Source organism: Trichosurus vulpecula, chromosome 5 (assembly GCF_011100635.1).
Source record: "Trichosurus vulpecula isolate mTriVul1 chromosome 5, mTriVul1.pri, whole genome shotgun sequence".
Lineage (NCBI taxonomy): Eukaryota > Metazoa > Chordata > Mammalia > Diprotodontia > Phalangeridae > Trichosurus > Trichosurus vulpecula.
Genome location: NC_050577.1, coordinates 42507634 through 42530367, shown reverse-complemented (window position 1 = coordinate 42530367; position 22734 = coordinate 42507634). Strand labels below are relative to the sequence as shown.

At 39.3% G+C, this 22734-nt stretch overlaps 1 protein-coding gene and 1 pseudogene across 1 annotated transcript; one reads left to right on the top strand and one right to left on the bottom strand.

The window, feature by feature from the left end:
* Window positions 1–764: 764 nt before the first annotated feature.
* LOC118850631 (C-C chemokine receptor type 5-like) lies at window positions 765–4274 on the top strand. Its single transcript, XM_036760183.1, has 2 exons — window positions 765–835; window positions 3045–4274. The coding sequence occupies exon 2, from the start codon at window positions 3056–3058 to the stop codon at window positions 4106–4108; it is 1053 nt and encodes a 350-aa protein (XP_036616078.1). The 5' UTR covers window positions 765–835; window positions 3045–3055; the 3' UTR covers window positions 4109–4274.
* A 15077-nt stretch (window positions 4275–19351) lies between these two features.
* On the bottom strand, window positions 19352–22059 carry LOC118850849 (annotated as a pseudogene).
* Between the last annotated feature and the right edge of the window lie 675 nt (window positions 22060–22734).

Sequence of the window (22734 nt, the reverse complement as noted above, 5' to 3'; positions counted from 1 at the left end):
GATAAGCTCACAACACTCTTATCAGGAGGAAAGGGCAACTATTATAATCTCCATTTTACAGATAAAGCAAATAATTTCTCAAAAACACCAGCTGCAATTTCCATCTCCTCTCTGTTCCTCCAGTGCCTCTACTAGAAGGCAGTGACATCTTTTAAACAGAAACCTGTTTATACCCTTTCCTGCTATACAGCTCACAGATAAGGCTCTGAAATCCAGACTCCTGGGAAAATTTCACTGTGACAAGATCATGGGTGTACATGCAACCCAGATCAAGGACAGACACAAAGCAGTTAAAGGCTCACTCCAGACACTGATATCACACAAAGAGTGGAAAAGTGAAAAAACAATAGAGTCAAACAATGAATCAATAAATCCCTTGAGGTACACATTCACAAAAACAAAAAAACAAAAAACCCACAAACTACAAAACAAAAAATTGAGTTGGGGACCAAGTTGCCTGAATCAACTGTTTCCTCTGCCACCTTGTGGAAGACAAAACTCAAGAAAGTCAGGTCCATAGAGACACTGGACTTCCCTTTATGTTTGTAAGAATGAATCTACAACCATTAGTGTATGGGCAGAAGACCAAGCTAATTGGGAAGCAGAGTAACTGGATGTTTCACAAGATGGATCATATGCCATTATCCACTGGATGTTCTATTTATAAAAAGAAGAACTTTTGGCTATCTATCTAGACCCAAAAAAAAAAAAACCAACACCTCCCTCATAGGCAGGAAACAGCATTTCCTACTTCGGAGTATGCTGTCTACACATAATTTATTTCACAGATCGCTTGGCCAGAAGAACACAAGTTCCCCTCACAGGAACTCTAAGGGTAAGTAACCTTTTAGCACTTCTATTTATTAATTACCAAAGCTGCTCAGATGAACCAGGTGAAAATCAGAGGGAATAATACAGAATAACTCAAGGTGGGGAAATGTGTTTGACAATATGCCAAGATGGTGGCAGGATTATCTTTTTTTTTTTTAAATCATCCTCATCAAGGTAGGGAAAATAGAGAATTTGGGATCCATTCCAGCCTGTGATCACATTAGAGTCTGAGGAAAATTGCAATGAATGATAAGTGCTGTAGAACTCTATGCTACCTGGGAAAAAGAAAGTCAGTCAGATGACAAATTTCAAATTTAATCTGTAGTCAGAGAGTAGAGACTTTGCTACAAACTTAAGAGATTCGCTTGTGTGAGAGGGAATTTAAACTGAACTCCCAGGTTCCTACAGATGGGTCTCAGTGACTGGGTCCTGTTTCTCCAAAGGAAGAGAAACCATGACAAAGTCAAAACTGACAGCAAGTTACCCACAAGCTTCAGTCTTGTTGAGAGAGCCTCTGTCAAATGTAGGGTAGGGTCAACTGTAAATGGGAGGTAGTTTGGTCCACCAGAAGGAGCACTTGCCCTGGAACCAGGGGACCTGGGTTCAAATGCTACTTTGGCTATCTACTGCTGGGTTGCCTTTGGGCAAGTCATTTAGTCCTCCTAGTCTTTAGTTTCCTCACCTGTAGGATGACAGAGTTGGACAAAGTGGCCTCTAGGGTCCCTTCCAGCCCTATATCTATGACCCTAGGAGCCTATGTCAACAGAAAGAGCAATGGCTCTTAAAAGATCTGGATTCAAATCCCATCTCAGTCACTTACTATTTGTGTCACCTTGGACAAGTCATTTAATTTTTCTGAGACTCGATCTCCTTACCTGTAAAATGAAGGGTTTGGATGAGATAGCCCTGATGTTCTTTCTAGCTCCAGAATCTCCTATGATCCAAATCCCACCTCTGACACCAGATGACCTTGGGAAAATCATTCGATCTCCATGGGCCTTGGTTTCTTCCTCTTCTATAGGAAGAGTAAGTTGAACTCTATGGCTTCTGAAGTCTTTTCTAGAACCATGACCCACAACTCTCTGAAAAGTCATGCGTCATTCCACGTGGCACGCATTCCTTTCAGTGGCCTCAGTTAGGACTGGGGAGAGTCTAGGAATATGCCAGAAGGAATATGTGTAGGCTGAGGACAGCCTTCTGGTTGAAGAGGATGTGAAACATCTATTGGAAGCCTAAGAAGTGTGTTGACTATGTATGGCCTGCAGCATGCTTTCCACTTCACCATTATATGCATGAGGGATGATCCCTCAATATGGCTGAACAAAGTAGAAAAGAATGAGAGACCATTAAAATTGATAAATTTGGGAGAACTTTTCTCCCTCGGAGAAAAGGGTTGAGGCATATGGGTGCCATGTCCTAGATTATCTAAATTGTGTTAAGAAAACTCACTGGAAAACTGTGCATCTGTCCCCATCATTTAAATTGTAGAGACCCCCAAGCCAGTTCAATTTGAGTCCCCAGTCCTCCTATTCACAACACACTACTGAAATGAGTGTTCTCCTAAGATGATATGTGCAGGGGAAGTGGGTGGGGACGGGGAGGGCTCACTCTCAATCTGAAACTGTTGAAGTTTCACTCGCAAACACTGTGGAAACCCAGTAGATTTCTATTGGTAGAACATTATGCTCATCCCTCTTCCCAACAGAGCAGAATTCTTCTTTGCTTTGTGAAAATGACAGGAAAATCCTCACCAAATCTTGAAATGTTGGAAGCTGGAAGAGAGTCTAAGGGTCAATTAATCCTACCCCTTCATTTTTCAAATTAGGAAACTGAGGAATAGAAAAGTAAAACAACTTGGCCATGGCCTTAATGACTAGCAAGTGGTAGAATATGAGTCCTCTGGGTCTGTTTCCCTGTAAATACTCAATGATTTGCCATTCATTTATTCACTCATTCCTTCAGCAAATAGTTATTAAGCACATAACAATGTGGAGCTGGGGACACAAAGAGAGTCCTTGCCTTAAGGACCCGACATTCTATTTGGGGGAAGCAATATATACAGAGCTATGTAAATACCTACATGTAAAACATACACAAAGAAAAGTTCATGTGTGGATATGTGTCTGTATATATATCTTAACTGTAATTTTAGTATTTAGGGTAGTTTGTATTTAAGGGGATATATTAAGCAAATTCTCTTCCTTTATTCATAGGACAAAGCAAGATGGACATTGAGACAACTTCGCCATTCTACCCATTCGACTATGAAGAACCCTGCCAGAAACTTGATGTAAAGCACACAGCATCACAGCTCCTCCCTCCACTCTACTCCCTGGTGTTCATTTTTGGCTTTGTGGGCAATGTGCTAGTTTTTCTGGTCTTGATAAGATGTAAAAAGCTGAAGAGCATGACTGACATCTATCTGCTCAATCTGGCCATTTCTGATTTACTTTTCATCATCACCCTCCCCTTTTGGGCTCACTATGCTGCAGACCAGTGGATCTTTGGTGATGGCCTGTGTAAGGCACTGACGGGATTCTATCACATGGGTTTCTTTGGAGGAGTCTTCTTCATCATCCTCCTGACCATCGATCGGTACCTGGCCATTGTCCATGCCGTGTTTGCTCTGAAAGCTAGGACTGTCACCTCTGGCATTTTGACAAGTGTCATCACCTGGGTAGTGGCTGGCTTAGCCTCTCTACCAGCATTCATCTTCACCAAATCTCAAAAGGAAGGGATGCAACACACCTGCAGCCCTCATTTCCCATTAGAGCAATTTTCTGCCTGGAAGAACTTTGAAACTTTAAAGATGAATATTTTGGGGTTAGCGTTACCCCTCTTTATTATGATCATTTGCTACTCAGGAATCATAAAAACATTGCTGAGGTGTCGGAATGAGAAGAAGAAACACAAGGCAGTGAGGTTAATCTTTGTGATTATGATAATTTACTTTCTCTTCTGGGCCCCCTATAACATCGTGCTTCTCTTGAGTACATTCCAAGCTTTATTTGGTCTGAACAATTGTGACAGCTCCAAGAGGCTGGACCGAGCCATGCAAATAACAGAGACACTTGGAATGATTCACTGCTGTATCAACCCAGTGATTTATGCCTTTGTTGGGGAAAAGTTTAGGAGATACCTCTCTACCTTCTTCCGCAAATACCTTGTCCAGCGTTTCTGCAAACACTGCCCCATTTTCCATGGGGAGACGCTTGACCGAGTGAGCTCAACATATACCCGATCTACTGGGGAGCAGGACATTTCTACTGGTCTGTAAAGTGGATGTATTATTGCATGCATAGGTTTTTTTTCCAGTTAATGGAGTAATTGCATTAAGGTTTTAAAATAAGTCCTTGTTTAAAAAAAAATAAGTCCTCCCAGTCAGATATGCTCTATACTAAATATTTTCAAACCCATAAAATCAAATTCCCAACAAAGTTCAATGAAACTTGTTGGTGGAGCGTGATCTCTGGGCTTTGGGTTGTGTCACCTAAAAATCGAACAACCAATAATACTGTCTGTCTCTTCTGCCCTTAATGCCATGAAGGATCTAAAGAATTATGAGACATCGTCCCTGCCCTCAAGGGTTTTGCTATCTAGTTGAGAAAGCAAGACATATACAGTGAAGAAACAACGAATATAACTCTACAAGGCAAAGAATAAGGCAGGCAGAACATAATTGATTGCCCAAAGAAGGATCTAGACTGGGAGTTCTGGATGTTTTTTATGTCATTGAGCCCTCTGGCAGTATCTGTTGAAGCTCAAACAACCCTTCTCCTAATAGTTTTCAAATGCATAGAATAAAATGTATGGTATTACAAAGGAAATCAATTATACTAAAATAATGTTGTCAAAATATTTAAAAACAAGTTCAAGGACTCCTAAAATCTATCCACAGACCCCTTGGGGATTGACAGAAGATAGGTTAAGAACCCTAATTCAGGCTTTAAATACTAGAGAAAGCTGAGATTGAGAGCTAATTGGAAGGATCCAGGGAAGGGTTCACAGAGAAGGGATTCCAGCTTTGCCCTCAAAGAGAACTGGATAGGTGGGGAGAGGGTTATTTTAAATAGGAAAAAGTACATGAACAAAAAGTGTAAAGGCATGAAAGAGATGTGTTTGGAGAGCAGCAAGGACAGTTTGGTTGAAGGGTAAACAGATAAGGTTCTAATAAGCTAGCACCCTTCCCTAGACTCCCATAGGTTCTAATCTCACCGGTATTACTCCTGTGTCTCCATTATGTCAGCTCCGTGCATCTTGATTCCCTCATACCTTTTCTTGCTCCCCCAAAACCACAGCTCACTGAACCATTTCTTTTGCTTCTCATCTCTACTAGCCTCCTAGCACAACCAAAACTGCTCTATGGTGGAAGCATTCTGAAGTAGAAGACTTCAGCATAGATAGAACAAAAAAAGCTCAAAGAAGAATCAAGAAAAAAAAGATAGGCTTGAGTTCAGGGCAAGAGAGTCCAGAGTGGAAAGGGCCCTAGAAATCAGTCAGTCCAATCCTCTTACATTACACAAGAGGGAAAAACTGTGAGCCAAGAGGATTAAATAACTTGTCTCAAATGATGCGGCTATTAAGAAACAGAACCAGGATTCAGAGTTAGACCTTTTGGTCCTGAATCTACAGCTCATTCTTACTATGGCAGGCTGTGATGAAAAGGAATAAGAAGGAAGGAATTGTCAGCATATTGTCTCATCAAATGAAACTTGTTGAGTTTTCTATGGTGATTTAAAGTGAAACATCAGTCTCAACAGATTCAGGAGAGTTGTCTTATGACAACATGCACTTCCATTGGAAACTGCCAATAGGAGGATTGAGGATTCAGTGTTTAGGTTACTATCTCTATAATTAGAATGAAGTGGAAGTGATGCCAGAAAGAAAGGTTCAAGTTCGAAAGAGAATAAGTACTGAGAACAGAAGACAGAGATCAGTGAAAGGGAAAGAAAGAAAGGAAAAAAGGAAGAAAGAAAGAAAAGGAAGAAAGAAAGAAAGGAAGGGAGGAAGAATGAAAGAAAGAAAAAGAAAGAAAGAAAAAAAGGAAAGAAGAAAGAAAGAAGGAAGGAAAGAAGAAAAAGAGAAGGAAGACAGAAATATGGAAAGAAAGAAAGAGGAAGGAAGGAAGGAAGGAAGGAAGGAAGGAAGGAAGGAAGAAAGGAAGGAAGGAGGAAGGAAGGAAGGAAGGAAGGAAGGAAGGAAGGAAGGAATGAAGGAAGGAAGGAAGGAAGGAAGGAAGGAAGGAAGGAAAGGAAGGAAGGAAGGAAGGAAGGAAAGGAAGGAAGGAAAGGAAGGAAGGAAAGAAGGAAGGAAGGAAGATGCAGTTATGGAAATAGAGAGCAGCTGTTAAGGGAATGAGGAAAAGGGAAAAGTCTGTGAAATAATTTTAGACTGGCTTTGGTCTCAAGGTTTTTCTTTCTGGTTTTCCTTGTGCCCATGATCTAATTTCTTGCAAGACCAGATGAACTAATGTTCACATATTTAAAATAAACATTTCAGCCTCAACTGTACTGTGGTTTCAAAATGAATTTACTCCACAATTGCGTTATAAAAACACAAGTGTCTTTTCAAAAATATTCTTAGATGGAAATAAATACAATTGATAGGGAAAAAATGGGGACCCAAGGCTTTTATTTTCCTATAATATCAAATAAGTGAGAGGTAGCCCTGGCATACACATATGACTGATAAAGTCCACGTTTCGCTTCTCCAGAAGTGCAGTTGCCAGTCTCATACTGATGTGCTCCTATGCATGGATGTTCCATGAAAAACCCTGAGAGTAGTTACTATGTTTTCCCTGCCTGTCAAGGTTCCTTTTGCCTGTGTTCTCAGTGCTGTGCTGGGTGTATTTGACTGGTTTTCCTGCTTCCTGACAGGACCTGGCACAACGTAATCTGTGACCTGTAATAGGAAGTAACTCAGAGCACTGCTTTTCAATTCTTCTAATTTGTCTATGAGTAGATAGTTATAAGTACTAAGCAAACAGTTCTACCATGACATATATGGTGCCATAATTAAGGGTATAGACCGGTCCTTTAAGAAACATTTTTCAAGGGACATGTGATCCATACAAATTTTCAGGGCAAATTTTTAATGGGAGATTACATTAGGCAACTATGGTATAAAACAATAAGATATTTAAAAGGAATCAATGCCCTACCTTAGACAAAAGTACCTCTAAACATACATACAAATTTTCTGGTTTTCCTTGGTATACAGAACAATACTTAGATTAACTGCAGTCACCAGCTGGGTAGCCTATTGGATAAAGCAATGGGCCTAGAGAAAGGAAGCTCTGAATTCAAATCCAGCTTCAAAAACTTCCTAGCTGTGTGACCGTAGGCAAGTCTACCTTGGCTTCATCAACTATAAAGTGGGGACAATAACAGCATCTACCTCCCAGGGTTGTGGTGAGGAGCAAAAGAGATAATATTTGTAAAACAACAAGCACAGTGTCTGACACATAGTAGTGGCTTAATAAATCCTTCAATGAAATCCACATCCACTCAAAAGAGATGCGTTTAGTAATCCATACAGGATTAACTGTAGCAAGTCCAACACAATAGAAATCCAAGTTGGCTCAAACAAGAAATAGAAACTTGGGTAGTTAATATGATAAATAACAGAATGGTTTACATCAAGGGACGTGATGGAACTCTAGCTTCCTTACAAATTCAGAAACCAGTGCAGATGGGCAAACACCATAACTATGGGTGCAAATACTTTGACAAAATGCATGAATTATGAACAAAGCATGTTACTAGCTTCCTCTCAGCAAAAAGCCCAATCCCATCTTTCTTAACAGGAGGCATCAGATAGTGATTAATGAGAGATAAGGAACACCAGTGATCATGCGGGAGCCAACATGGAGGATTAGAGGCAGCAAGCAACCCAGCTGAACTCTCCTAACATTCCCCACCAAACAATTTTAAAATAATGCAGCAAATCAAATTTTGGAGCAGCAGAGCAAATAAAAAGTCAGAGTGAATTATTTTTCCAACCCAAGACAACTTAGGAGGTCAGCAGGAGAGGTCTGTGTCTTTTTTTTTTTCACAACATGACTAATATGGAAATATGTTTTACATGATTGCAAATATATAACCTATATTAGGGGTGGGCAACCTGTGGCCTTAAGGCCACATGTGGCCTTCTAGGTCCTTAAGAGAGGCCTTTTTACTGACTCCAAATTTTACAGAACAAATCCTTTCAAGGATTTTGTATTTAGTCAAATTTGGAGTCAGTTAAAAGGCTGGATTTAAGGATTAGAAGGCCATATGTGACCTTAAGACTGCAGGTTCTCTATCCATGATCTGTATCAAATGACTTGCCATCTTAGGGAGAGGGGAAGTGAGAAAGAGAGGGAGAAAATTTCAAACTCAAAACTTTTTTAAGTTAATGTTAAAAATTGGGGTTTTTTATGTATAATTGGGAAAAATTAAATACTATTTTTAAAAAACAGAATTAGCCTAATAGTAAAAGAGGGACAAAAATTCACTGAGGAAAAGAACTCCTGGAAAAAGAGGTAGCAAAGATCACTGAACAAACAATTTCTCAAAAATTAAAATTGGACAAGTAGAAGTTAATGAATACATGAGGCTTTAAGAAACAACAAAGTCAAAAATTTGAAAAAATAGAAAACAATGTGAAATATATCTCATCTAAAAACAGCTGACTTGGAAAATGGATTAAGGAGAGATAATTTAAGAATTACTAGACTAGTTGATTTATTTTTTATCAAATAATTTGCTTTTTTCCCAATTACATGTAAAGACAATTTTTTAACATTCATTTTTTTAAAATTTTGGGTTCTAAATTCTCTCCTTCCCTCTTCCCCTCCCTGAGACAGTAAACAGTTTGATATAGGTATACATGTGTGATCACGCAAAACATATTTCCATATTATTGATGTAAAAGAAGACATAGACCAAAAAAACATGAAAAAATAAAGTGAAAAACAGTATGCTTAGATCTGCATTCAGACTGCATCAGTTCTCCTTCTCTGGAGGTAGATAGCATTTTTCTTCATGACTCTTTTGGAATTGTCTTGGATCATTGCGTTGGTGAGAACAGCTAAGTCATTTACAATAGAGCATCATACAGTATTGCTGTTATTGTGTACAAGGTTCTCCTAGTTCTGCTCAATGTACTTTGTTATCAGTTCATGTAAGTCTTTCCAGGTTTTTCTGAAATCCACCTGCTCATCATTCCCATAGCACAGTTGTATTCCATCACAATCATATAGCGCAACTTGTTTGGTCATTCCCTAATTGATGGGCATCTCCTTAATTTCTTCGCTACCACAAAAAGAGCTGCTACAAATATTTTTGAACAAATAGGTCCTTTCCCCTTTTAAAAAAAATCTCTTTGAGGTACAGACCTAGTAGTGGCATTGCTGGATCAAAGGATATGCACAAGTTTATAGCCCTTTGAGCACATTTCCAAATTACTCTCCACAATGGTTAGATCAGTTCACAACTCTACCAACAGTGCATTAGGGTCCCAATTTTCCCACAGCCCCTCCAACACATCATTTTCCTTTTCTGTCATACTAGTCAATCTGATTGGTATGAGGTGCCTCAGAGCTGTTTTAATTTGCGTTTCTCTAATCAATAATGATTTAGAGCACTTTTTCATATAACTACAGACAGCTTTGATTACTTTATCTGAAAACTGCCTGTTCATATTTTTTGACCATTTTTCAACTGAGGAATGATGTGTATCCTAATGTAAATTTGACTCATTTCTCCATATATTTGAAAATTGAGGCCTTTATCAGAGAAATTTACTATAAAAATTGTTTCCCAGCTTTCTGCTTTCCTTCTAATCTTGGTTGCATTGGTTTTGTTTGTGCAGAACAATCTTAATTTAATATAATCAAAATTATCCATTTTGCATCTCATAATGCTTTCTGTCTCTTGTTTGGTCATAAACTCTTCCCTTCTCCATGGATCTCACAGGTAAACTATTCCTTGCACTCCTAATTTGTTTACGGTATCACCCTTTGTGTCTGAATCATGTGCCCATTTTGACCTCATCTTGGTATACAGTGTAGGATACTGGTCTACACCTAGTTTCTGCCATACTGTTTAAGAATTTACTGGACTAGGTAAAAGCCATGATAAAAAAAGATATCATATTTCAAGAAATTATCAAGAAAAACTGCCCAGATATTTTAGATCCAGAGGACAGAATAAAAATTGGGAGATTTCACCAATCACTTCCTTAAAGAGACCCCAAAATTAAAACTCCCAGTACTATTATAGCCAAATTACAGAGCTCCCAGATCAAGGAGCCAGAAAGAAACAATTCAACTATCAGGGAGCTATACTCAAATCACACAAGATTCAACAGCTTCTGCACTAAAGGATCAGAAGGCTTGGAATGTGATATTCTGGAAGGCAAAGGAACTAGGATTACAACCAATAATAACCTACCCAGCAAAACTGAGTATAATCCCTCAAGGGGAAAAATGGATATTTAATAAAATAGAGGACTTTTGAGCATTCTTGATGAAAAGACCAGAGCTGAATAGAAGGTTTGACATTCAAACACAAAGCTCAAGAGAAGCATAAAAAGGTAAATATGAAAGAGTAATCACAAGGGACTCAATAAAGTAAAACTGTTCACATTCCCTTATAGGAATGTGATACATGTAAATTCTAAGAACTTTATCATTATTAGGGCAGTTAAAAGGAGTCTACACAGACAAAAGGCATGAGTGTGAGTTGATTATGTTGGGATGATCTAAAAATATGTAGGTGTGTAAAAGAGGGATGTACTGGGAGAAGAGGAAAGGGAGAGGTAGAATGGGGAAAATGTTCTCACATAAGAGGTTTGCAAGGAAGAGCTTTAACAGTGGAGGGTAAGATTGGAGTGAGGATGGTGAACAATGCTTGAACCACACTCTCATCAGAACTGGCTCAAGAAGGAAGAATATATACACTAGATTGGGTATAGAAATCTCTCTTGCACAATTGGAAAATAGGAGGAGAAGGGGATAAGAGATATATGGGAGAGTAGACAAAAAGGAGGGTAGATTAAAGGAGGCAGTGGTCAGAAGCAAAGCAGACTTTTGAGGAAGGACAGGAGAGAGAGAGAGACAGAAAGAGAGAGAAAGAGAGAGAGAGAAAGAGAGAGAGAGACAGAGACAGAGACATAGAAAGACAGACAGAGAGATACAGAAAAAGACAGAGAGACATAAAAAAGAAAATAGGATGGAGAGAAATAGACGGTAATCATAACTGTGAATGGGATGATCTCACCCATAAAATGGAAGTGGATAGCAAAATGGATTAGAAACCAGAATCCAACAATACATTGTTTACAAGAGACACAATTGATTAAGAAAGACACAAAGTAAAAGAATTGTAGCAAAATCTATTATGCTTCAGCCAAAGTAAAAAGAGACATAAGTAGCAATCATGATCTCAGACAAAGCCAAAGTAAAAATAGACCTAACTAAAAGAGATGAAAATAGACCTAATTAAAAGAGATAAAATTTTTAAAAGGAGGGAAACTACATTTTATTAAAAAGTAAGTAATCTCAAAAATTTTATAGCAAGTTTCTCTAATAATGGCCTCATTTCTAAAATATATAAAGAACTGTGTCAAATTTACTTAAAAAAAAGCTTCATTCCCCAATAGATACAAGGTCAAAGGATATGAACAGGCAGTTTCCAGAAATCAGATATCTATAGTTGCATTTTAAAATGCTCTGAATCACTCTTGATTAGAAAAACGACTCTGAGGTACCACCTCATACCTGTCAGAATTGACAAATGCTAGAAGAGATAGGGGAAAAATAAGCACGCTAATGCCCTCTTGGCACAGCGGTAAACTGGTCCAACAGTTCCAGAAAACATTTTGGAGCTATATCCAAAGGCCTATATAACCGTGCATATGCTTTGACCCAGCAATACCACTATTGGTCTGTATTCCAAACATATCAAACAAAAAGGAAAATAACCTATGTGTTCAAAAATATTTATAGCAGCCCATTTTGTGGTGGCAAAGAATCGGAAATTGAGGGGATATTCATCAATTAGGGAAAGGCTGAACCACTATTGTGCTCATGAGAAATGATGAGGGTGGTGGTTTCAGAAAAACATGGCTACATTTATATAAAATGATGCAGAATGAAGTGAGAAGAACCAGGAGATCATTGTGCGTAGTAATAGTAATATTATAATGATGATCAACTGTGAAAGACTTGGCTACTCTAATCAATACAATGATCCAAGACAATTCCAAAATGGTCATGATGAAAAAATGCTATCCACCTCCAGAGAGAGAACTGATGAAATCTGAGTGCAAATTGAAGTCAATGTGGCTAACATGGAAATATGTTTTTCATGATCTCACATGTGTAATTGATATCATATTACTGATCTCATTGGGTGGGAAAGGGTTAAGAGGGATGGAGAGAACTTGCAACTCAAATTTAAGATAAATGTTTAAAATAAATGAATAATCGTTTTCAAAATAAAGAGAGAAAAAGAACCAAAAGGAAAAAGAAAAAGAAAGAAGCATCAGTGATCTTGCCAAATACAGGCTGGTTATGAATATAACTCTGCTTCTGCTCAACCCTGGGAGATGGTTTTGCAGATTTGTGCTGCATCCATGTAAGGAGATATGACTTCTGATGGGGGGAAAGAAGGAAAGCTGAGAGCATCTGCACAAGGGACTTTAGAGAGCTCAGTTTTCTCAAAGAGAGACTCTTTGGAAAAACCACAAGGGGAGAGAGAGGCTGCAGACAACCAGGGAAAAGCCAGGATTTAACACATTCACTTTCAAGCTTGCCCCCCTAGAGATTTCTAAAATGGACCTTTTTGTATGAGACTAGTATCTCTCTTTTGGTTTGAACCAAAACATTATCTTACTGGCAGCTGAAGAGCTCATTCTCTCTTGTTATTTTTGGCATATTCTAACCTCTGGTAGTTCTTGGTGACAAGAGCTTTCTTTCCTGGGTCTTCAGTAGCTGTGGTGGTAAAACCTGGTGGTCAAGCAGGTGGTGGTGGTTTGACCTGCCCTCTACATACTGCCTCCTGTCTCTCCCACAGGGTGCCTGGCAATGGCGGTATTGATTTGATTATGGTTTCTGAACTAGAAATTTGGGGGATAGGAGCTGGGGTGTATGTAGATGCTGGAGGCACAAAAAACAACCAGCGAGGGGATGTTCAGGAAATAAAGTGGAGCATGTCTAGAGTTCAACAGGTGGCAGCTCACAGGTGAGGCACTCACCTATCAGGACCTTGGGGAACCAGGGTGAGAATTTTGAGAGGAACAGTTCAGTCCTTCAGAACCTGGTCTCTGGAGGAGATTGCATTTATTCAGTACCTACTATATACCAGGAACTGTGCTATGTGGTGGGGATTTTAAAAAAACCCTAGAGTCTCTCCAGCCTAGTAATACCACATATGCCAAAGGACAGAGGAGTTGAAGAATAAGAATCTAATTCCTTCCAAACAATATTTGACTCCAGGTGGAAGTGAAATGAAACCTTTAATGTTACAGTGAAAATCAGGGATGCTTTCCATTTGCCTGACATAAGTCTGAAAAAGCATCTCCATGCTTTTTTGTGATTCTGCCAGATAGGTAGATTCCATTAGAATGGAAGCCCCTTGAGAGCAGGGACTGTTTTTCTTTTTGCTCATAGATGGATCTCCAGCACTTAGCACATTGGCTGGCACATAGTTAAGTGCTGAATAAATGCTCATTGCGTCTTCTTCCTTATGGCAAACTATGCTACAAATCTGAAGTGATTTCTGCTAAAATACCTAGGTCCCAGGGGGGTTAATGAGAACTGCCAAGAATGGGAATCTGTGCTGGGGTGTGACATGTGTGTGTACATATATGTATGTAAATATATATATATGTATGTGTGTTTGTATGTGTGTGTGTGTGTATGTCATTCACTTAGTTCAGGGGAAAAGTCAGAACACTCAACTTCAGAGAAAATACAGAGATTACAAGCAGAAATAATAACACAAATCAACAGACTGGGGTTCCAACTGTCTGAAAAATTAGCAGTACATACATAGTTACCAGAGAGAGAAACACCAACATCTGGGTTTTCAGGGGTGGGGGGGCACTCCTTAACAGCTACCCAGAGTCTCCTCTGCCCTAATCAAACAAACCCTCCTCCAATGACTGAGCCCCAAAGCAAAATGCTAACCTCAGAGTATATATACCCTTCTCAGAGCCAGAGGACATCACAACCCTTGAGACTCAGTGCCTAATTAGAAATTAGCAAAAGGTGTAAGCCTTCCTACAAACAAGCCTCCTCTAATAAACCTTCCCTTAATTGGCTCCACATGAAGCCTACAATGGAGGGGGGGAGATCTTCCCATTCTATTAACCTTTCACATGCCTTTAACCTTTCTAATAACCTCCTCTAATAAACCTTCCCTTAATTGGCTCCACATGAAGCCTACAATGGAGGGGGGGGGGGGGGAGATCTTCCCATTCTATTAACCTTTCACAGGAAGACTTCAGGGGTCTGTGAGGGACATGGGGTTTGGGATGGACACTCCCTCCACTGACGTATATCAAAACTGCTTTATGACTTAATAAATGGCAGCTGGATTTACACAGCACTTTAAGGTTTGCAAAGTGCTTTATAAATATCATCTCATTTTATCCTCACAACAGCCCTGGGAGCTGTCAAGTCAACAAGTTAGGTGCTGTTTTTATCTCCATTTTATGGAGTCCCACAGATGTCGACAGACCCCACTTTTAGAACTGAAGGGACTTGAATTCAGGTGTTCTTCATTCCAAGACCAACTCTTTATCCACTCTGCCATGACTGCTTTCCCAATAATTATTTAATTATATCGAGAAGGGAGTAATGACATGGGAAATATTAGATGTTCAGATAGTCCTGGAATCAGTTGGTAAGAAAGGTATGCAAACCAACTTGTACTTGAAGAGCAATTCCTCTGGCAACCTCCTATTACCAGATTATGTATAACAGAAAAAAAAGAGAAGGGAGGCTTGTCAAGAAAAATACGTTACTGACAAATATCTAAGAAATAATTTCACCTTGTTTTTCATGAAAAGTTAACTAGATTTCATGGTATTTGCTCAATGTCTAAAGGAAGATTTTTAGCTAGATAGACAGAGACAAATATACAGATAAATAGATGGATGGATGAATACAGCACTTATTAAATGTTTAGAATGTGCTAAGTGCTAAGGATACAAATACAAGCAAAAAAAACACAGTCCCTACCCTCAAGAAGCTTATATTCTAGTCAGGAAAGATAACATATATAAAGAAGTTAGAAAGTGGGGGCATGTGTAACCATGTAGGGATAAAGACATCAGGAAAAAAATAACAAGAAATCTAGTGACTGAGTCCAGGCATGAGTGAGGTGAAGCTTGGCTGAGGTTTTCTGTGAAATGATGGACTCAGGAAGGGAGATCTCAATCTGGAGAGCAGGGACTTAGAGCAGGGGTTTCTCCAAGATGGTGAAGCAACAGGCAAAGAGAAGGAAAAATCTGGAGACTGAGTCTAGGTGTGGGTGAGGTCAAACATGACTAGGGTCCATCCTAAAATGGTGGTCCCTGGGAGACAGTTGTCAATTAAGAGATCAGCTGTCACCAAAGTATTTACAATCAAGGAAACCTTAGAGGGCATCAAGTCCAACCTCTGACCCAGTCTGACACCCTTCTTGAAAATAACCCTGTCAAATGGAATTTGCATAAATCACTCTCCCCTGATAGGGAGCTCTCAACTTCATGAGGTGGCTCCTTCTAGTGTTAGAAAGTTCTAATTGGTAGAGAGTACTTACTTATATTGAGCTAAAAATATTCCTCCTAATATTAATCTTAGTTCTGCTTTCTGGAGCTCTTCAAAACAAATCCAATCTGTCTTTCACACAATATTTGATGAGAGACATAAGGCTCCTTTTAAGATTTCCCTTTTCTAAGTAAAACATGCCTGTTTCCTTCAGCTTTCCTCATCTAATGTTTCCAGACCCTTCAGCCTAATAACTGGCCTCTGGATATGCCCCAATTTGTCCCTTTAAAAACATGTCTTCTACAACTGGCCACAACACTCTAAGTGTGGTCTGAGCATTATAGAATGTCATGGGACAATGACTTGCCCCAATGGGACCATTATATTCCCCTTAATGCAGACTAATGTAGTATGATCTATTTTGGTGGTGTAATCATACCATTGGTTTGTATTGAGCTTGTTGCCAGTCTTTTTCACATGAACTTCTGCTGAGCTAGGTTTCTTCTGTCTTATACTACTACCGCATTTGCCTTTTTATAGCATTAAGAATAATTTTTCATTTTCCCTGTTCACTCAATCCATTCTTTCAGACTTAAGATCCTTTTCAAACTTGATCCTGTCACCAAAGTATTAGTGATCACTTTCAGCTACTCAAAAAACTGAATAAGACAGCCTTATGGAGTAGGAAGGGAGAGATCTGGGGGAAGAGAAATATGGTGGAACAAGTGGCCATTTTTGAACCCAATTCTCCCACATCATTGCAAAAAGCAGGAAATCTACCAATGCAAAAGAATAAACAAAAAAACCCAAAAACCTTTCACAGGGGGGCATATGTCCTCTTTCAAAGGGGGGAAAATCAACTTATGAAACAAGAAAACAAAAGAGAAGGACAGAGGGACTCAACATAATGAATAGTTTGGGGTGAAAGAAACTAAAGAAAGGAAAAAAGTCCCAGGATCAAAAATGGATCAATCACATGACTCTTCAGAAAAGCTAAAGAAGAAATTAATGGAGAAAGAAAAAAATGAAGAAATCAGTGAATGAAGAGTAAAGATACACAAATAAGAAAATCAACAGTTTGAAAATATTGGTGGAGATTTTTAGTAAGATGTTAGAATCTGTAAAGAATTTGGTGGTCCTAATGGAAAGAAAATTATTAATAAAAAATAAAATAATTAACTAGAAAAAAATCTCCCAGAAAAAATACTTAGAAAGAGTCTTAATGCAATCTTTCAGGATATTACAAAAAAGAGTAGAAAAAACAAGAAAGAGTAATAGCCAACAGAAAACACAAGATGCCAACACATAGGAATCACAAATTAGGCTGACCTAGAAATGCAATCTTCAAAATACAGAGTTTCAACAACAATGAGAAAATTTTGTAAGCAGCATGGAAGAAATAAACAACATATTAAAAAGCATCAATCTTTCCATGCAGAACAAGAAATGAAAGGACAGATATCAAAAACCAAAAGAAATCAACCAATAGTCCCAAATTGCCTATCCAGAAAAACAGAATATTTTTTCCATTAAAATAGAAGTTTTGTTTCAATTCACTAAAGGGCTTTTAGACTACATTCTTGAGGAGGACAAGCTTAGCTCAAGCCTTTGATATATGCAAACTGCAAATAAATATTTGCAAATTACAAATATTTTATATGTGTAAACTTTATTAAGCAAGTATTTATTAAACATCTACTATGTGCCAGGAACTGTCCAGGTACTAGAGATATAACACAAAAAAGAAACAAATTTGGCCCTCAAGGAGTCTATTCAAGTAGAAGAAATAAGATAAATACATAGAAAATAAATAAAATGTAAATTAGGGAGGGTAGAACCCTCCCAGATCAGGAATCAGGAAAAACTTTTGTATATAAGTTGAACAGAGTTTTAAAGGAAACAAGAAATGCTAAGAGGCAGAGGTGAAGTAGGAGGACATCCCAGCCACAGGGGACAGCCAATATAAATGCATGCAAATAGAAAATGAACTATTTTGTGTAAAGGACAACAAAGGACAAAGTAGATCAATTTCATTGTATCATGGAGTGGGGGGAGAGGCATAATACATAATAAAATTGGAGAATATGTTGGGCCTGGGTTGTGAATGGCTATATTTTGAGGGTGGTAGCAACATGGAATCAGTGGAGTTTACTAAATATGGAAGTGACATGGTAAGACTTGTTTTTAGGAAAATCATTTTGACAGTGGTGTAGGGTATGGATTGGAGAGGTAGAGACTAAAGGGAGGCTATTGCAAAAATCTAGGTGAGAGGTGATAAGGTCCTAAACCAAGGCTGTGGCCATCTGAGTGAAGAGAAGTAAACAAATGGGGAAAATGTGGAGCTATAAATGGTGAGATTTAGCAGCTTTTTGGATATCTGGGGTGAGGATGAAGGGGGACTTAAGGAAAATTCTGAGGTTGCAATCCTGGATGACTAGGATAATGATATCCACTACAGTAATAGGGAAGTTTGAATGGAAGGTATGTTTTCAGAGGAAGAAAATTAGTTCCATTTTGACATGTTGAATTTGGGTTGCAAACAGGATTATCTAGTTTGAAATATTCAATGGGGGAATGAAGCCAAAATGACTGAGAAAAGGCAGGGACTCACCTGAATTCTCCCAGATTCCCCTTCAAACAACTTCAAATAATGATTCAAAACAAATTCTGGAGTGGCAGAACCCACAAAAGGAGAAGGTGAAACAACTTTCCAGCCCAAGACAACTTAGAAGATTGGCAGGAAGGTCTGTCACATTGGGGTAAGATTGAGCACAGGCCACACTGCAGCAAACCAGCAACAGGCCTTGGGAGTGACAGAATCAGCAGTGGCAGCAGTGTCTTCCAGAGCTCTCAGCCCATAGACGGTAAAAGGGTCAGACAACTAGTCAGGAGATTACAGGGGTCTCTTTACTGGCCTTGGAGGTAGGACTCTGCTGCATTGCCTATATCTAGCTACAGGTCATGGTCTGGGTGCCAGTCCCAGGGTGAGGAGAAGCACTAGCACATCAGAGCTTGGGGCCTCAGGGCAGCATGGACACTGGTCACAGTTCCAGGGTGGGAACGAGTGCTTATGGTTGTTCAGAGACCAGAACACAGGCCAGGAGAGTAGTAAGCACCCCTCTCCTTGGATCATACCACCTTGGAAGAAATAAAAATCATAAACCCCCACAGTTAGCTCTGAAAACAGCTGCACAAAAATATTGAAGCTAAGGATAATGGTGCCTCCACCATAGGAGCAGAGCCAAACTTTAACACAAAGTTAAAAGTCAAGAAATAAGCTGGGAAAATCAGCAAACAACAAAAAAGATCTGACCATAGAAAGTTACTAGGGTGAGAGGGAAAATCAAAATACAAACTGAGAAGAAGACAACAGAGTCAAAGCTGCTACATCCACAGCCTCAAAGAAAAAGAGTTAATCTTAGACCCAAAAAGAATTTTTGGAACAGCTCAAAAAGGATTAGAAAAATCAAATAAGAGAGGAAGAGGAGAAATTAGGAAAATAAATGAGAGTGATGCAAGATCGTGAGGTGGTGTAATGGGTAAAGGGCTGGCCTCGGAAGTTAGGAAGACTGTTTTTCTTTCAAAGCTGAACTGTATTTATTAGAAACTCTACAGGTGCTTAGGTAGGTATTTAATAAAAGCACAAAAGTAAACAAAGATTATCCTCAATGGTGATTATCTTCCAGAAATGGCCATTGATGACATCAGGACAGGACCACAATGCTTTCTGCATCTTCTTTGGCAGTACATACCAAGGGCCTGGATAGAAAGGTGGAGTTATCACTTCAGAAGAGCATGGTACAGGGCTTGTGAATATTTCATCCCTTCTTCTTGTTCCATGTAGAATATGAAATCCCTGAGGCAGACTCAAACAATTCTTGGGAGAAATAATTGTCTGGTGACAGTCAGGCTGGATGACCCTGAGGCAAGGGCATTGCCATTTAAACCCTTGATTCCAGATCCAACAACACAGTCCAGAGGTCTCTTCGTCCTTGGTCCAAGGCTTCAAGGGCTGTAATATTGGCATCTCTTTGTCCCATTTGTGTGAACTCAAGCTGCTGCATCTCTTTGGCTCTCTGCTTTAATCGCAGCTGCTCTGGATCTTCTTTATTTGAAAGACTCTTAGCTGCTCTGAGCAACATCTGTCATTCTTCCTCATCCTTTCACTGTTTTTCAACATGATCCAGCTTCTCTAGAAATCTAAGCTGCAATCTGGTATCACTAGACGTGACATAATTTTCACTCTCCTTGCAGGTTGTCATTCAATGCTGAGCAATTATAGTCAGTTTCTCTATAAGGCCTCATAACCACTCCTGTGGAGCATTGGAGAGCAAGTTCACAACGTCAGAGTTAAGTTCCATGATGGCATGCCTTTTTCCAGTGTCTAAAATTCTCTTTTGGAGAGTCCCTGTAAAAAGGAATGGTTCTTCTTTATGCGAATGAGTCAGTGTGCCAACTAAGTCAGAGTTTGCTGTTAAGATGCAGGTGTTTTCTTCACTGAGGTTGACTCCTGCCATGAAAGTGACATCATTGATGTCACCTTCATCTCTGAAGAATGTTGTTCCATTATTTCCTGGCAGGGTAATTTGCTTTAGAGTGGAAGCCGTAGGAAATTGATTTGTCTGTATTATTGTGTTCAAGGGCATCCTCTTTTGTCCAGATTTCTGAATGGTCAGGGCTGAGGAACATGGTAGGGTAGTCACTTGTTTGACAACGCATCCAGAAGGTTGTTGTACTACTAACTGTTTGACTTTCAGAGTTTGTGGAGTACTGGCTGGTTGTGAAAGGAAGGATCCATGTTGTGTAAGTTTGATATGAACAGGAGGCCCAATGACAGGCTTTACAGAGGCAGATGTGGCTACTCCAGAATTCACAACTGACTTGGAAGGTGGAAGAGAAATGGATGGCCCCGTAACTTCTCCAGAAGTCACAGTGGGTTTCATTGGTGGCAGTGACAGCATTCCTTATGCCCTGGGGATGAGGGTTTTTTCAGGCTGGAGTGAGACAGGTGCTACTGTAGTAGCACCACAGGTCACAAGAGGCTTTGCAGGCTGAAGGAAGACAGTTCCGGCTGTTACTCCCACTAGACTGCTGGTTGAACTTACAGAACAGAAACCAGATTTATGGGGTGGACAGCAACTCAAGAGAAGCACAAAAAAGGTAAACAGGAAAGAAAAATCATAAAGAATTCAATAAGGTTAAGCTGTTTACAATCCTACATGGCAAAATGATACTTGTAACTCCTTAGAACTTTAATCAGGGCCATTAGAAGGGGTATACATAGCAAAGGACATAGGTGTGAGTTGAATATGATGGGATGATTATCTAAAAAAACAAAATTAAGGGATTAGAGAAAGGAATGCACTGCAAGAAGGAGAAAGGGAGAGGTGAATGGGGCAAATTATCTTACATAACAGATTCACAAAAGAGCTTTCACAGTAAATAGAAAGGTGGGGGAGATGAAGAGAAAAGCATGAATCTTATTCTCACCAGAAATGGCTCAAAGAGGGAATAACATACACACTCAGTTGGGCATAGAAATCTCTCTTGTCCTATAGGAAAATAAGAGGGGAAGAAGATAAGTGAAGGAAGGGGCTATAAAAGGGAGGGCAGACTGGGGGAGGCAGTAGTCAGAAGCAAAAACATTTTTGAGGATGGTTAGACTGAAAGGAGAGAGAGAGTAGGATAATGGGGAAAATAGAATGGAAGGAAATACACAGTAATCATAACTGTGAAAAAAAATTTACACCAAATTTCTCTGATAAAGGTCTCATTTCTCCCATATATGGAGAACTAAGTCAAATTATAAAAATAAGAGCCATTCCCCCATTTATAAATGGTCAAAGGATATGAACAGGCAATTTTCAGAAAAAGTAATCAAGGCTGTCTATACTCATAGCAAAAATGCTCCAAATGACTATTGATTAGAGAAATGCAAATTAAAACAACTCTGAAGTACCACCCCACACCTATCAGATTAACTAATATGTTGTTTCTTTGAGGTTTCCACCTTGAGATAACTGATTATTTCTCTCTCATATTAATAGCCAATTATTAAAAATGGGGAGACTCAAGCTTTTTCCCTCCTCCTATTTCCTTATCCAATCTCTCAAGGACAGGGTTGATGGAACATAGGGCTAACATTCTCCTCATTCTGGATATCACTACTCTACCCAACTAGATCAGACTTCTGATCTATGGCAAAACTCCCTTCTGCTCAGGCTTGGGTGAGGGATATAGATTCCTTATCTAGATAGCCCAAGGCTGGGGGTGGTCTGGGTATAGAGATAGTCTCTCTGTCCAAGAGTGACATGATGTCACTCTCAGCCCCTCATTGGAGTGAGCTCACTTCTCTTTGTAAAGTCCACTTCTCATTAATTGTTAATCAATCAGAGTCTTGATTGCCACCCTCAGGAAAACCCATCTTCTAAGGGTATATGAGATGTAAGCCCACTGCCATGAGGGTCTTTGGCATTTGAGACTGCCATTGTCCTGTTATTAAAAATGCTAGCATTATTAATAAAATGCCTAATTACCAAGAAATTATGTCTCTCAAATTTTTTTAACATCCCAATCTTACAATAGGCATCTGGAGAAACAGTGATTAGAAACTGATGGCAAATCCTATAGAAAAAGTTCAAAAAGAAACAAATGGATCTTGGCAGCAGGTCTCTGGCTGAGGGTCCTCCAGCACAGCAGGGAGGAAGATGGTGGCTGCAAAGAAGACGAAAAAGTCACTGAAGTCCATCAACTCAAGGCTCTAGCTGGTGATGAAAAGCAGCAAATACATGCTAGACAACAAACAGACCCTGAAAATGATCCAACAAGGCAAAGACACATTGGTCATCTTAGCCGACAACTGCCCAGCCTTGAGGAAATCAGAGTTTGAATATTATGCTATGTTGGCCAAAATTGGCGCACGTAACTACAGTGGCAATAACATCGAATTGGGTACAGCATGTGGGAAGTACTATAGAGTATGTACACTGGCTATCATTGATCCAGGTGATTCTGATATCATGAGAAGCATGCCAGAACAGACCAGTGAGATGTAAACTGTACAAAAGTACGGGCCAAAACTTGTTTTAAAAAAATGGACTTGAAGAAGGGAGAGACAGAAAAGGATTGTTATACTTTGATGATGGGTGCTATAGACAATATCC

Coding starts and splice junctions, on each gene's coding strand:
- LOC118850631 (XM_036760183.1), top strand. CDS start 3,056: ATGGACATTGAGACAACTTCGCCATTCTACCCATTCGACTATGAAGAA.